This window comes from Hemicordylus capensis, chromosome 2 (genome assembly GCF_027244095.1).
Source record: "Hemicordylus capensis ecotype Gifberg chromosome 2, rHemCap1.1.pri, whole genome shotgun sequence".
NCBI lineage: Eukaryota > Metazoa > Chordata > Lepidosauria > Squamata > Cordylidae > Hemicordylus > Hemicordylus capensis.
In genome coordinates this window covers 170,903,513-170,916,365 of record NC_069658.1, presented here as the reverse complement: position 1 = coordinate 170,916,365, position 12,853 = coordinate 170,903,513, and the positions used below count along the sequence as shown (strand labels likewise).

At 47.5% G+C, this 12,853-nt stretch overlaps 1 protein-coding gene across 2 annotated transcripts in view; it reads right to left on the bottom strand.

Moving 5' to 3' along the window:
• The window catches only part of LOC128347971 (ovostatin-like), a 92,188-nt gene that overhangs the window by 20,573 nt on the left and 58,762 nt on the right, over window positions 1–12,853 (bottom strand). For both annotated transcript variants that reach the window (XM_053303368.1, XM_053303369.1), the window contains 2 exons: window positions 6,740–6,821; window positions 281–440 (listed from right to left, as the gene is read on the bottom strand). In XM_053303368.1, coding sequence (XP_053159343.1) covers window positions 281–440; window positions 6,740–6,821 — 242 coding nt within the window. The remainder of the gene's footprint in view (window positions 1–280; window positions 441–6,739; window positions 6,822–12,853) is intronic.

Here is a 12,853-nt window from a genome sequence, read left to right as displayed (position 1 = left end):
GGATGTTTAGGTGGGAAATTGAGGCAGAACTGGAAAAATAAATCTAATACAAGTTTCGATCTGTGAATCTGGCCTGCAATCTTCAGATAAAACAGCAGATCCAGAATACCAGAGAATGACTCCCTGGCACCAAAACATAAGATTTCCATCTTAGCAGCAGGGTATAAAATGGATAGTAACTCTAGGGAAGGAGACATCCCACAATTTTGCAGGGAGTTTGACTGCATGGTCAACAGCATGGCTGGAAACTCAAGTATGGAGGACAGAGATGCACTCTCACCATCTCTAAGGCATTATTGTAGATGTTCCCCGTTGGTAGAAAGCTGCCATCTGACTCTTGTTGGCTTGCAATCCAGATAACAGCTTGGGACAGGATATCTGAATCTATATATATGGAGTTCCTGCTCAGTGCAAATGCTTTGCAGACTAAGCTAGTGAGCCTGAAAGGAAAGAGCACAGAGGGACCTAGGATTAAGACCACATGGCAATATAGGCAAGAGTCTAGATCAAAATGGAGCATTGTTTCACTTACCATGAAGGCTTCTTCTTGCTGCTGCAGCCAAGGGCGTCTCCGTGAGTGGGCCATGATTCTCCACGTAGCTTTCTAAGGCAGGACTATGTAAATTAGTTAGAGTCTTTAAGATGTGGAGAAGCATGGCCTCACCCATGCTTGTTTAGGCCAAGAAAACCAAGAGTACTACCCTTGCAAGAGCCCTGCAGCAATACAATCTCACACAAACACATGTATTGGGGGATGGAGAGGGGCACTAGTGTTCTGTTACTCCATGAAGGGATCATGATCTTAGAGAGCGCCTTCTTTTACATGATCCCCACTGCACGTTAAGGTCATCTGGGGAGGTTCGTCTCCAGTTACCATCGGTTTGTTTGGTGGCGACTCAGAGGCGGGCCTTCTCTGTAGCTGCTCCCGGGCTGTGGAATGCACTCCCAGCAGAAATTCGTAATCTTAATTCTTTACTGACTTTCAAGAGAGCCCTTAAAACTCATCTGTTTGGCCTGGGCTTTCAGGGTTTTTAATTAGTTTTAATTGTTTTAATGGTAACCTGGTTTCCAGGGTTTAAATTGTTTTGATAGTTTAATTGTTTTTAAAGATGTTTTTAAATTGGTCTTTATATTTGTATTTCTGTTTTAATTGTTTTTAGTGATTTCTGTTTTTTAATTGTAAACCGTCCTGAGCCAGCTCGGAAGGGCAGTATAAAAATCAAATAAATAAATAAATAAGAAGAAAACAAACTTAGTGTAAATAACCAGAAAAAACACAGAACTAGGAGCAAACCTACCCGCATCCCCCAACCCCAATATCAAAAGACTGGAAACAGTATGTTGTAGGGAGAAAAAAACAATTAGTAAAAACTGATGGTGTCCATTAAAATGGTGGACCATAGGTGAATCTTTGTTTTCTAGGCAGATAATTTAGAGATACTCCCTGAGGGTCCCTGTGGAGTAGGCACAGGTGCTAAAAAGGGCGGGTTGAGATGGCCTTGGATGCAACAGCAAGAAGAAGCCTTCACGATAAGTGAACCAATGCTCTATTCTCTGCTGCTGGCATCCAAGGACGTCTCCTTGAGTGGGGACATCCCACAGCCCAGCTGGGGGGGGGGAGAGCACCCCATCTACTCCGAAGGAAAGACCTGTCAGAGTACCTGCCTCCCAGATGCTGCTTGAGCAGAGGTGAAGCTATCTAATTTGTAGTGCCTGGTAAAGGTTGAGGGGGCCCTCCAGGTAGCTGCCCTGCAAATGTCTGAGACTGGAGCATTTGTAGAAAATGCAGCCGAGGTTGTGGCCGCCTTTGTCAAATGAGCAAACACTTTAGTGGGAGCCCTAAGACTATGAGCTTCATATACCAGGGCTATGCATGCCTTGAGCCACCGAGCTATGGTGGTGGAGGTCACAGCCTGACCCATGTTTTGAGGCAAAAAGGAAATGAATAACGACTCCGTAGTCTGGATGTGTTTTGTGCATTTCATGTAGGTCTTCAGGCACCTACAGACATCCAGCTTGTGCCAAGCTTTTTCTGTTGGATGTAGCGATTTTGGACAAAAAGATGGTAATACATCCTGGGACATATGAAACGGTGAAGCCACCTTGGGTTGAAAAAAGGGGTCAGGGATGAGCTTCACAGAGTTTTAAAAAAATAAATACAAAGGTGTTTGTGAACTGAAAGAGCCCGGAGATCAGCAGACACTCTGACAGCAATAAAAAAGGCAAGTTTTAGGGTCAGGAGACGTAAGGGGATAGATTTGATGGGCTCAAAGGGGGGACTCCATAGAGCCTTCAGGACCGTATGCAAGTTCCATGTAGGAAAACAGTGCACCACTGATGGGAATAGCAAGGTTGCCCCCCTGAGGAAACGCTTCAAGTGAGGGTGTCTCAGCTTGGAGCATCTTGATTCCCATGAAATGAGGTCGACCAGGGTGGCAGCCTGAGCCAGTGTGTTTGCGGAGAGACACTGGTACAGACCGTCTTGAAGAAATTGCAGTAAATGCTTCATGGTAGCTGCCCCTTTAGGAACTGCATGTCTTGCAGACCAGTGGAGGAACACCCTCCAAGTATACTGATATAACCGGTTCATGGAGGGGCATCTGGAAGCCAGAATCATGTCAAGCACCTTCAGGGAGTAGCTATGCTGTTTCAGGACACGCTGTTCAGTCTCCAGGTGGCTAGCTGTAACCAGCCTGGATCTAGATGGAGTACTGGGCCCTGCTGAAGTAGGTCCACCGTGACCAGAAGTATTAGATGTTCTGCTGCTGACAGGTTCTGGAGCTCTGAAAACCATTGTCTTCAAGGCCAGAATGGTGCTACTAGTATGACCTGGGTCCTGAGAAATTTCACTTGTCAGGAGCGGAGTAGGTGGAAAGGTGTACAGCAGATCCTCTGGCCATGGCGCTGACAGAGTATCCACTGCTTCTGCTTGCAGGCAGGGAAACCTGGTGAAGAATTGTGGTACCTGAGTGTTGGCTGGAATCGCGAACAGATCCGTGGATGGCTGGCCAAAGTGGTCCAATATCAACCGGAAGGCCTCTGGGTTCAGTCTCCATTCTCCTGGGAGAATGTCCTTCCTGCTGAGCCAGTCCGCCATTGTGTTCCGATCGCCCTGCATATGGTGGGCTGTTATGGATGCCACATGTTCGACCTCCACAGACTTCGACCTCCCACCGCCAGCCTGCTGGCGGTTCACATGTGCTTTTATTGTGGTGTTGTCCATGCGGATCAGTACATGTTGGTTCTGGACTATGTGTTGGAATGCAAGAAGTGCCAACTGGATCACTTGGAGCTCCAGCCAGTTGATGCTGTGTTGTTTTTTGGCAGCCTACCCTTTCCTTGAGCTGATTTGTGGAGGCAGTGGATGCCCCACCCATGCTTGCTAATGCTTGTGGTGACGATGACCCATGGAGGGTCCAGGAATTCCTTTCCCACAGATAGGTGTGGGGGTGAAGTCCACTATCTTAGATTGTAGCACTTGGGGTGGAAGGCTCATTTGTCTGGTGGATATCATGGCAATCTCTGGGTGATAGGGTAGAAAGAACCATTGTAAGAGCCGCTGGTGGAAATGTGCCCATGGAACCAATTCCAAGGTCACCACCATCAGTCGCAGGATCCTGGAGAGGGAAAGCAATATCATGGATTTCTGTGCCAGCTCTCCTCCAGGGTGGCTCTGTGCTCTGGTGGTAAGAAGAGCTTGTTCCTCAGTGTGTTTATCATGACCCCCCAGATGTAGCAGTTGCTGTGATGGGTGCAACTGGCTTTTCTCCCTGTTGATCAGGAACCCGTGGGCCTGAAGGACCTGTAGTGTGGTGTTGAGGTCCCTTTGGGCAAACAGAGATTGGACCAACAAATAATCCAGAAAAGCAAAAGTCCTGACCCCTAGGAGTTAGAGATGCACTATGCCAAGACTTTCATAAATATGCAGGGAGCTGAGGAGAGGCTGAAAGAAAGCACCTGTCATGGCTCAGACTTCGCCTGCTAGTGAGGGCTCAGAGGCACAGCAACAGGATTTGGCAGGGAGACCAGACTCTGGAGCTGAGGATTCGGAACAGCTGCCAGACATGATTTCTGATGAGGAGGAGGCTGGGATTTCATCTGTCTTGAGAAGACGTCTCAAGAGGAAAGCTCAGTGGGAGTCGCGCAGGAGATCACGAGAGAGGAAGCAGAAGTGCTGACTCAGGGAAGCCTGATTGGCTCCTGGTTCTCTTGAGCCATATATATTTAGCAGTCTGTCAATTGCTCAGATGCTGTTAGCAACTTTCGCTGACCCGCAGACCATGTGCTATTTTGAATTCCCAACTTTTCCGAGGTCCAGTTTGCCCTTGTTTGTGCTTTCCTACATTGTTCCGTTATTTCCTTGTTTCTGGTGTCCATTCTTTTTTCATTCCTTGCTCTGTGTTTTCTTTTAACTTATTACTCAGTTATTGTTAGAAGTGGGTACCTAGTTCAGTTCAGGGGACATAATTCATTTACTGTTTTCTTTGTGAACCTTTTATTTTCCTTCGTGTAGCTTCACTGCTACTTTCTGTTAACTCAAAGGGGGAGTAATGAAGGGGGTTGTAAATCCTGTTGGGTTAGCCGAGCTAACAGATTCACGACAGTATCCTGTAATGGTAGTGCATTTTAGCATAGAGGAACTGCAGCAGAGGGCGACTGTTGTGGTGTATAGGTATATGCAAATACGCCTCCTTCAGGTCTAAGGAGGATAGCAAGTCCAGATGATGCAGGGCCTCCGCAATCGATCTGAGTGATTCCATGAGGAACTACTTCTTTTTTATGAAGTGGTTGAGGTATTTTAAGTCTAGAACCACCTTCAGGGAGCCGTCCTTTTGGGCACGGTGAAGATGATGGAATAGATGCTCGCTCCCTGTTGGTCCTCTGGCACCATTTCTATTGCCTTTATTGATAGGAGGTGCTGGTCCTTGTGTTTGGAGGGCAGACAGGAGGTTAGGGAGGGTAGAAAACAGTGAGGTGAGTTTTCGGTCAATTCTATGCAGTAGCCCCTACTTCCTGTGGAGAGTCAGTCCTCTTCCTTTCCTCTTATTAGATGGAAACATCTCTCTCTCCCTTCCTATTCATTATGTAGCTGATAGATAGGACTAGGTCTTTCCTATCTAAAATGTACTTCACCAATAAATCTATTTAGTTTAGATTGTACAACAATCTCCATGCGTCTTCTTTAAATAGCTGCAACAACTAAACTCAGCACTCTGCTCTGTAACTGGAGTGGGTAGCTTCTTTTGGCACTTTGCTAAATAATTACAAACTGCAACAATAGCATGGAGGAAAGAGAAGAGGAGGGGGCAGGGGGGGGGAACCAAATGATAAGCTCAGAGAAAAAAATACTCTTTTTAAAAAAAGAGAGAGATAAAGAGGAATCCAGGAACAAAAAAGGGAAGCCTGAAAGAGAAAGAAGTTTGTTCAGAGAGAGAAGCTGAAAAGAACTGCCTTGGAGTAATGCAGGACTAAAAGAATTGGGTGGGGTCATGCTTCTCCACCTCTTAAAGACTAACTAATTTACATAGTTCTGCCTCAGAGAGACACAAGGAGAATCATAACTAACTTAAGGAGACACCCTTGGATGCCAGCAGTAGAGAACTACCATTACCACTGATTCCATATACTCTACCGAGTTTGCATGCTGGATGATACTATGGAGGTGCAAGACACCTTGCACTTCAAAACCAGAAGTTACTGTATCCTGCTGGGATCAAGACTGGTGAAAGCCTGTGGTTATCTTAAGTGCTACACTGATTAATTAACTAAAATATTTAACGTATTTATATACCACCCAAAACTTATGTTTCTGGGCAGTTTACAACAAAACAGTACAAGTTAACACAAAATTAAAATGCTAAAACATTACAATAATTTAAAATTTAACACAATGTTAAATGGTGTTAATGAATTTAGAAGAATGACCAGAAGGTAGTAAGTTAAGGTAATGGCTTCTAACATGGACAATTACAAAAAGCGATTAAAGTCACTGAGGACAGGTCTACAAACTACATTAACAACAAACAACATTAAGCGGGAGAAGTCAAATGGCTCCTTCATTACTAGAGGCAGTGTGCCTGCATTGTTGGGGGCAGTGGGTGGATTGTAGATCAAGTATTGCCTAGGAGCTGCTCACAACATATGGCTTCAGGACAGTAACTGAACGACATGTGTGGAGAAACATGGGCAGTTCTGAACTGTCTGCGCTGCTGTGAGCACCTAGAATACACACCAGCACTCACTGCTGCACAAATAAAGATATGCAATCACACTTCTGTGATGCTACTTACATTGTTTTCAATGTAAGTAGCAGAGTGGAAGTGCAACGACACAGCTTTAAGTGTTTGAACAACAGTGAGCATCAGTTTTTTCTATGCGACTGCAGTGGCAGTTCTGAATAGCAGCAGTTCAGAGCCATTGGTGTTTCATGGTGCCACCCGTCAGCCACCATCTGGTGCCAGAATGCTGGACTTGGTCTGATCCAGCAAGACAAACCAGTAAGATGATCCTTACATTCTTAGAATTCAGACACAGCTTCAGCAGAAGGGCTTGGAGGACAAAAGCAACACACCTTCTTCCTAGTTCCCCATCCCAAGTGCTTCCGTGAAGGCAATGCCTTCCTAGATATTTAGCCATAGAAGCCCATCACCACCCCATCTTTGGAGGAACAATGCATTCTTGTCTTAGCAAGGCAGGTTCTTCTATACTTGCGTTCTTTAAAAAGCTTCATAATTCTCACCAAAGGTTTCCTTTTGCATCCCTGCTGCCAAAAGTACTGAAGGATCCATCAGAGAGTTTGAATGCTAGTTGGTTCAGGTATCCTGAAGCGGAAGAAAACAATTCAGTCCCAATTTGCTGATGCTTCCCTGCACATCACATTTAATTGTTAGATAATTTTAAAATGGCAGATATTTGATCTGAGGGATTTGATCTGAGGGATCTGCGCCCCTGGTGGCGCAGTGGTAAAACTGCCGCTCTGTAACCAGAAGGTTACAAGTTCGATCCTGACCAGGGGCTCAAGGTTGACTCAGCCTTCTATCCTTCCGAGGTCGGTAAAATGAGTACCCAGAATGTTGGGGGCAATATGCTAAATCATTGTAAACCGCTTAGAGAGCTCCGGCTATAAAAGCGGTATATAAATGTAAGTGCTATTGCTATTAATTTAAAAATTCAACACATAAATTATGAAACTTGGCCCAACACTTCAGTTATCGTATGAAACAGTTAGCCATTGCTTGAGTTGAGTTTTGCTTCAAGTGACATTTTGAGGCAAAATTAGTTAGTTCCTGCTAGAGTAATATATCCAATGAATTTTGAAGAAAGCAAAAACATTTCAATAAGACCAACACAATTCTGCTGAGGTGTAGCATACCATGATCATTAAGAGACTGAGCTCAGGAAGACCCAGTTTAGATGGTGAGGTCAGATTGCAAGGACTACTGCGAGGTCCCTGAGTGGTGGTTTACAAACGTCTCTCCGTTTCCCATTTACAATATGGGGGCCATGACACTGGTTCACCTTACCGGATAGTCATACTAAGGTAATTAGCCTATTCATATGACTGGTGGGGGTGGGGGTGGGGAGGCAGGCTTTCACCTCCCCCCCACCAGATGATCTGCAGTGTCTTCATGGGTGTGCCATCATGCATCCACACAATCTGCACAGCTCCATGCAGTATGGATCACTGGAGGCTGAGACTCATTGTCCTGGCCTCCAGGAATTCCCCATGCGCATTGGGGGATACCCCTGTGAGACAGGTGCACATCTCTGTGTATGGGCACCTAGACATACGACCGTGTACCTGGGGTAAAAGGGCATGCTTGAACCCTTTAACCAAGGTAGAAGCCCAGGTACAAAACCCGGGCTTGCAGAGAAGGCAGACCCAGGATCAGGCTCTATCCTGGTGCTGCACATGAGCAGCTCTACCCAGGGAGGGCTGCTCGTGTGCACAGCCTTAATGCATGCTAAGTCCTTTGAACTTTGTAAACACTTTACAAATATTGCCATCATCATCCTTGTTTAATGACACTTCTAGATCAGAAATCAGTAGTTTTTGCATTATAACAATGATTCAGCCATCAATATTTGGGACGAACTAGTAAATAATGGGATGGGAAGGAAGCCCTACCTGTACCCTTTTAGAGCAGCCCTTAAGGGCAACAACAATGGTTCTTTTGCTAGGTTATAACTGAGAGAAACTATAATAAAAGGATGACTATAATGACCAGCATCCCCTCCTCTAAAGAGTTAACAGGAAGTGAACCCTTGTCTTGACTGCCAGGCTGGTGAACTCCAGGGCTCACCCTATAAGTCCAACAGGTGGGTGGGACTAGAGAGCTGCTGCTGGGATTTCTGGAAACAAAGAGGTCTGTGCAGAGAGCACAGACTAGCATGAGGTTGGATGCCTCATGGCGGAGCTGTAGGATAATCTCTCAGGGTGAGGGATCTGCAGGAGGCTTGATTCTCATCAAGAGGGCATTTGTGCATGCGCGGCGGTGGCCAAAATGGCCACTGCTCGCCTTTACAGAGCCCCAAAAGGGCCAAAAAGACTACATTTACCTGGCAGCAGTGGTGATGAGGGAGGCCAGCAGGGGGAGGGGGAACCTTCACGGACACACAGACACACACCCCACGGCTACAGCGAGCCCCTAGAAGGGGCTACATGTAGTTATTTTTCATTTAATATTTTTTATAAAAAAATATTCGCGGACCTGTTGGACCGGACCGGGGTGTGTGTGTGGATGGGGGCTGGACTGAACTTGCCCGGTTCCATTCGAGGCTAGTCCGGCCTTGAACCAAACCAGGCCAGACAGTTCCACCCTAGTGAAGGCTTCTTCTGGTTGCTGAGGCCAGGGACATCTCTATGGGTTATCCTTTTCAGGAGCTCCAAAGCAGGACAGAATTGATTGGATATTTTAAAAAAGACCGCCTACCCGAGCCTGATGGGGATAACCCCACCCCAGTTCTTTCAGGCCAAGAAAGCATAAGGAAAACTTGCACCAGAGGAAGAAAAAACAAAGTTAGTATAATAGGAAAGGAAGTGAACGAGGAGCAATGAGCAGGCTCTCTCTTCCTCTCTCTCTCTCTCTTTTGTGTCGTTCCCAGAGTGGAAATAGCTGAAGACTCATAGGTAGTAGGCCAGAGCGCCAAAGTAACTGGGTGGGCCGAGATGTCCCTGGCCTCAGCAACCAGAAGAAGACTTCATGGTAAGTGAAACCAATGCTCCGTTCTCAGTTGCTGGAGGCCAGGGACATCTCTATGGGATATACAATAGCTGGCCAACTTGGGTGGGAGCACTCTGGACTATTGTCGAGGAAACACTTGTTGCAAGACCCGCCTCTCCAAGGAAGCCCGGGCTGAGGCATATTTATCAATCTTGTAATGTCTCGTAAACGTAGATGGTGAGGCCCAAGTTGCGGTTCTGCAGATCTCATCGACTAATGCAGTTGTCAAAACAACTGTCAATGCTGCCGCCGCCCTTGTCAAGTGGGCCAAGATGCGGGCAGGTGACTGCAGATGTTGGGCTTCGTATGCCATCATGATGCAAGCTTTAATCCATCTCACGATTGTAGCGGATGACACAGCTGTCCCCATGGACCATGGGTGAAAAGACATGAACATAGTGTCTGACATTCTGAAGGATGCTGTTCTCTTGATGTAGGCCTTAAGGCACTGCCATACATCTAGCTTGTGCCACAGTCCTTTGCTAGTGTGAGCTGGCTAGGGACAAAATGATGGCAGGAAAATGTCCTGTGATAGGTGAAAGGATGACAAAACCTTAGGACCGACGAAGGGTTCAGGGATTAGTCGAACAGCGTCCATGAGGAAAATGCAGAATGACTTGTTGACGGATAAGGCTCTCAGCTCAGATATGCGCCTGGCGGATGTGATCTCCACGAGGAAGGCCAACTTGAATGACAAAACTCTAATCGGAATAAGTTTTAGCAGTTCGAACGGAGGAAACTGAAGAGCGCGGAGAACTTTATGTAAGTCCCAGGAGGGGAACCTATGGACTGTTGGAGGGGAGAGCAGGGAAGTGCCCCTCAAGAGGCAATGGAGGTTAGGGTGAGACTGGTCAACCTGCGAAGACCCACTGGATATTAATGGAAGCAAAGATGCCGCCTGTCTCCTAAGGGTGTTGAGTTGGAGTCCCTTTTCCAGGCCTTCCTGCAGAAAATGAAGCAGATGTTGCAAGGTCGTGGTGCCCCGCAGAATGGAGTGGTGAGCCATCCAACTCAAGAAGGTCCTCCAGGTGTACTGATAGATCCTTTTTGCTGACCCGTGGTGTGATGCTAACATTGTCTTCAGCACACCCCTGGAGAACCCCTGCCATCTGAGGATCCGATGCTCAGTCTCCAGACGGCAAGCCGTAACCACACCGGGTTGGGGTGATGAATGGGACCCTGGGAGAGGAGATCATGGTCCATGGGCAACTCCCAAGGAGGTTCCACTGATAGATGAAGCCGTTCTGGAGACCATGGCTGCCAGGGCCAGAATGGAGCGATGAGCAGAACTTCAGCCTGCAGAAGGCAAACCCTGTGCAGAAACCTTGCCAGGAGGGGTGTCAGGGGAAAAGCATACAACAGGCCCCTTGGCCACTGGGCTGACATGGCATCTACTGTGGGTGCCTCCCGGTGGGGAAACCTTGACATGAATGTAGGTAGCTTCATGTTGGCAGGTGTTGTGAATAGGTCCATCACCGGTGCTCCCATGAGGCTCGTGATCTGGTCGAAAACCCTCAGATGCAGTGGCCACTCCCCTGGAGAAATGTCCGTACAGCTGAGCCAGTCCACCACCACGTTCAGTTCTCCCTTGACATGGTGGGCGATTATCAATCCCAGGTGTTTTTTTGCCCATGACAGGAGGAGAATGGCTTCTTGATGTAGGGAGCGGGACCAAGTCCTCCCCTCCCTGTTCACATATGCCTTGGCCATCATGTTGTCGGTCTTGACTAACACATGTGAGCCGTGTAGAGGTGACTGGAAGGCCAGTAGGGCTAGCCAAATGGCCTGAAGCTCCCACCAATTGATGCTGTGTGAGCTTTCTTGTGGGGGACCACAAACCCCGAGTGGAGAGGCTGAGGCAGTGTGCGCCCCACCCTGTTGCTTGCGTCGGCCGAGAGGATGATTCTGGGAGGATCTACGAATGTTTTGCCCTGTTGAAGGTTGTCGTTCACCAGCCACCAGTGGAGGAATGCGCGAGTGTGTGCAGGTAGGGAGAGAGTAACCTTCGTCTTTTTGGCTATGGCCTTCTGGTAGGGGAGCAGGAACCATTGAAGGTTGCAAAGGTGGAAACACGCCCATTGAACACAGTCCAAGGTGGCCACCATTAGTCTCAAAAGTCTCGCCAAGACGCTGAGAGATGTCGTTGAGGTGGATAGGATTGACCTGAGCTCTGACTGGAGGGTGCATAGGTGGTCCAGTGGAAGAGTGATGATGGCCACTTCCATGTCTATTATCACGTCCAGATAGCACAGTGGGTAGGATGGAGTCAACCAACTTTTTTCCTGGTTCATGAGGAAGCCATGAAGGTCCAGAGTCAATAGAGTCCTCTGAAGGTCCAGCTGAGCTTCCTGTGGGGAACGAGACTGCAGGAGCGAATCATCCAAGTATGCAAAGACTTGCACCTCCCTCAGCCAAAGATGCGCCACTAGGGGTGCCAGCACCTTTGTGAAGATGTGGGGAGCCGAGGAGAGGCAGAATGGTAATGCAGCGTATTGAAAGTAGCCGACTGCATACCTGAATCAAAGGTATTTCCGACTTTCCGTGTGAATTGGGATGTGAAGGTATCCTCCTTTTAGATCTATGGATGCAAGAAGATCTAGATGGTGTAGCACCTCCAATATTGACCTTAACGTCTCCATGCGGAAGTGTTCTCGCCTCACTGACTTGTTTAGAAACCTCAAGCCCAGCCCAGCTCTCTTGGTTCTTTGGAATAATATAGAATAAACTCCTGCTCCCTCCTCTGGAGGAGGCACCAGTTCGATTGCCCTGATGTTCAGCAGATGTTGGATAGCCTGGAGCATCTGGGAATGTTTTGCGAAGGATCAGGACCTTGGCGTTGGAAGAAATCTGAAGTAGTAAAGAGTGTGAAATTCTATTTGTAGCCGTGATGGATGACTTCAGTACCCAATTGTCTGATGTTGAGGATTCCCATGTGCGGATGAAGCTGGACAAATGCCCTCCAAGCCAGTTAGGCTTCCTGTCATTGCGGAGGTTTGAGTTTGGACTGAGTGGATGGCTTAAAGGAAGGCTTAAAGAGCCCCTGAAGGCATTTTGTTGACGGTTCCAGAAACCTCTCTGGCCTCTATTGTCTCTACCTGTGCCTCTGAAGGAGCGGAACCCTCGAAAGGACTGGTTGGATTGGTTAAATTGAAATGGCCTCCGAAAAGGAGCCTTGTCCGGCTTCTTAGAGGAGGAAGGCATTGTTTTGCGCTTATCTCTGGATTCCACCAAAATGTCTTTCAAGGCTGAGTTCCCAAAGAGCTTGGTGGAGTCATAAGGTACAGTGGTCAAATTGAATTTGGAAGTGGCGTCCACCTGCCAGTTTTTTAGCCATAAGTGGCGTCTGCCCACAACCAATGAGGCAGACACCCGAGCTGAAAATGGAATAGCATCTAAGGTGGCGTCTGCCATAAAGGCCTGCACCTTCTGGATCTTTAATAATTGCTGCTGCATTTTGGTTGGGTCAGTCGGAGGATTGCTGAGGATGTCGTCCACCCAGAGCAGAGAAGCCCCTGCTGCCATAGATGCAGCTGAAGTTGCGCAGGTGACAAATGCTGAATTATAGTGCATGCGTTTGAAAGCCAGTTCCGCTTTCCTATCGCCCAGGTCTTTGAGAGAGGCCTCACCAT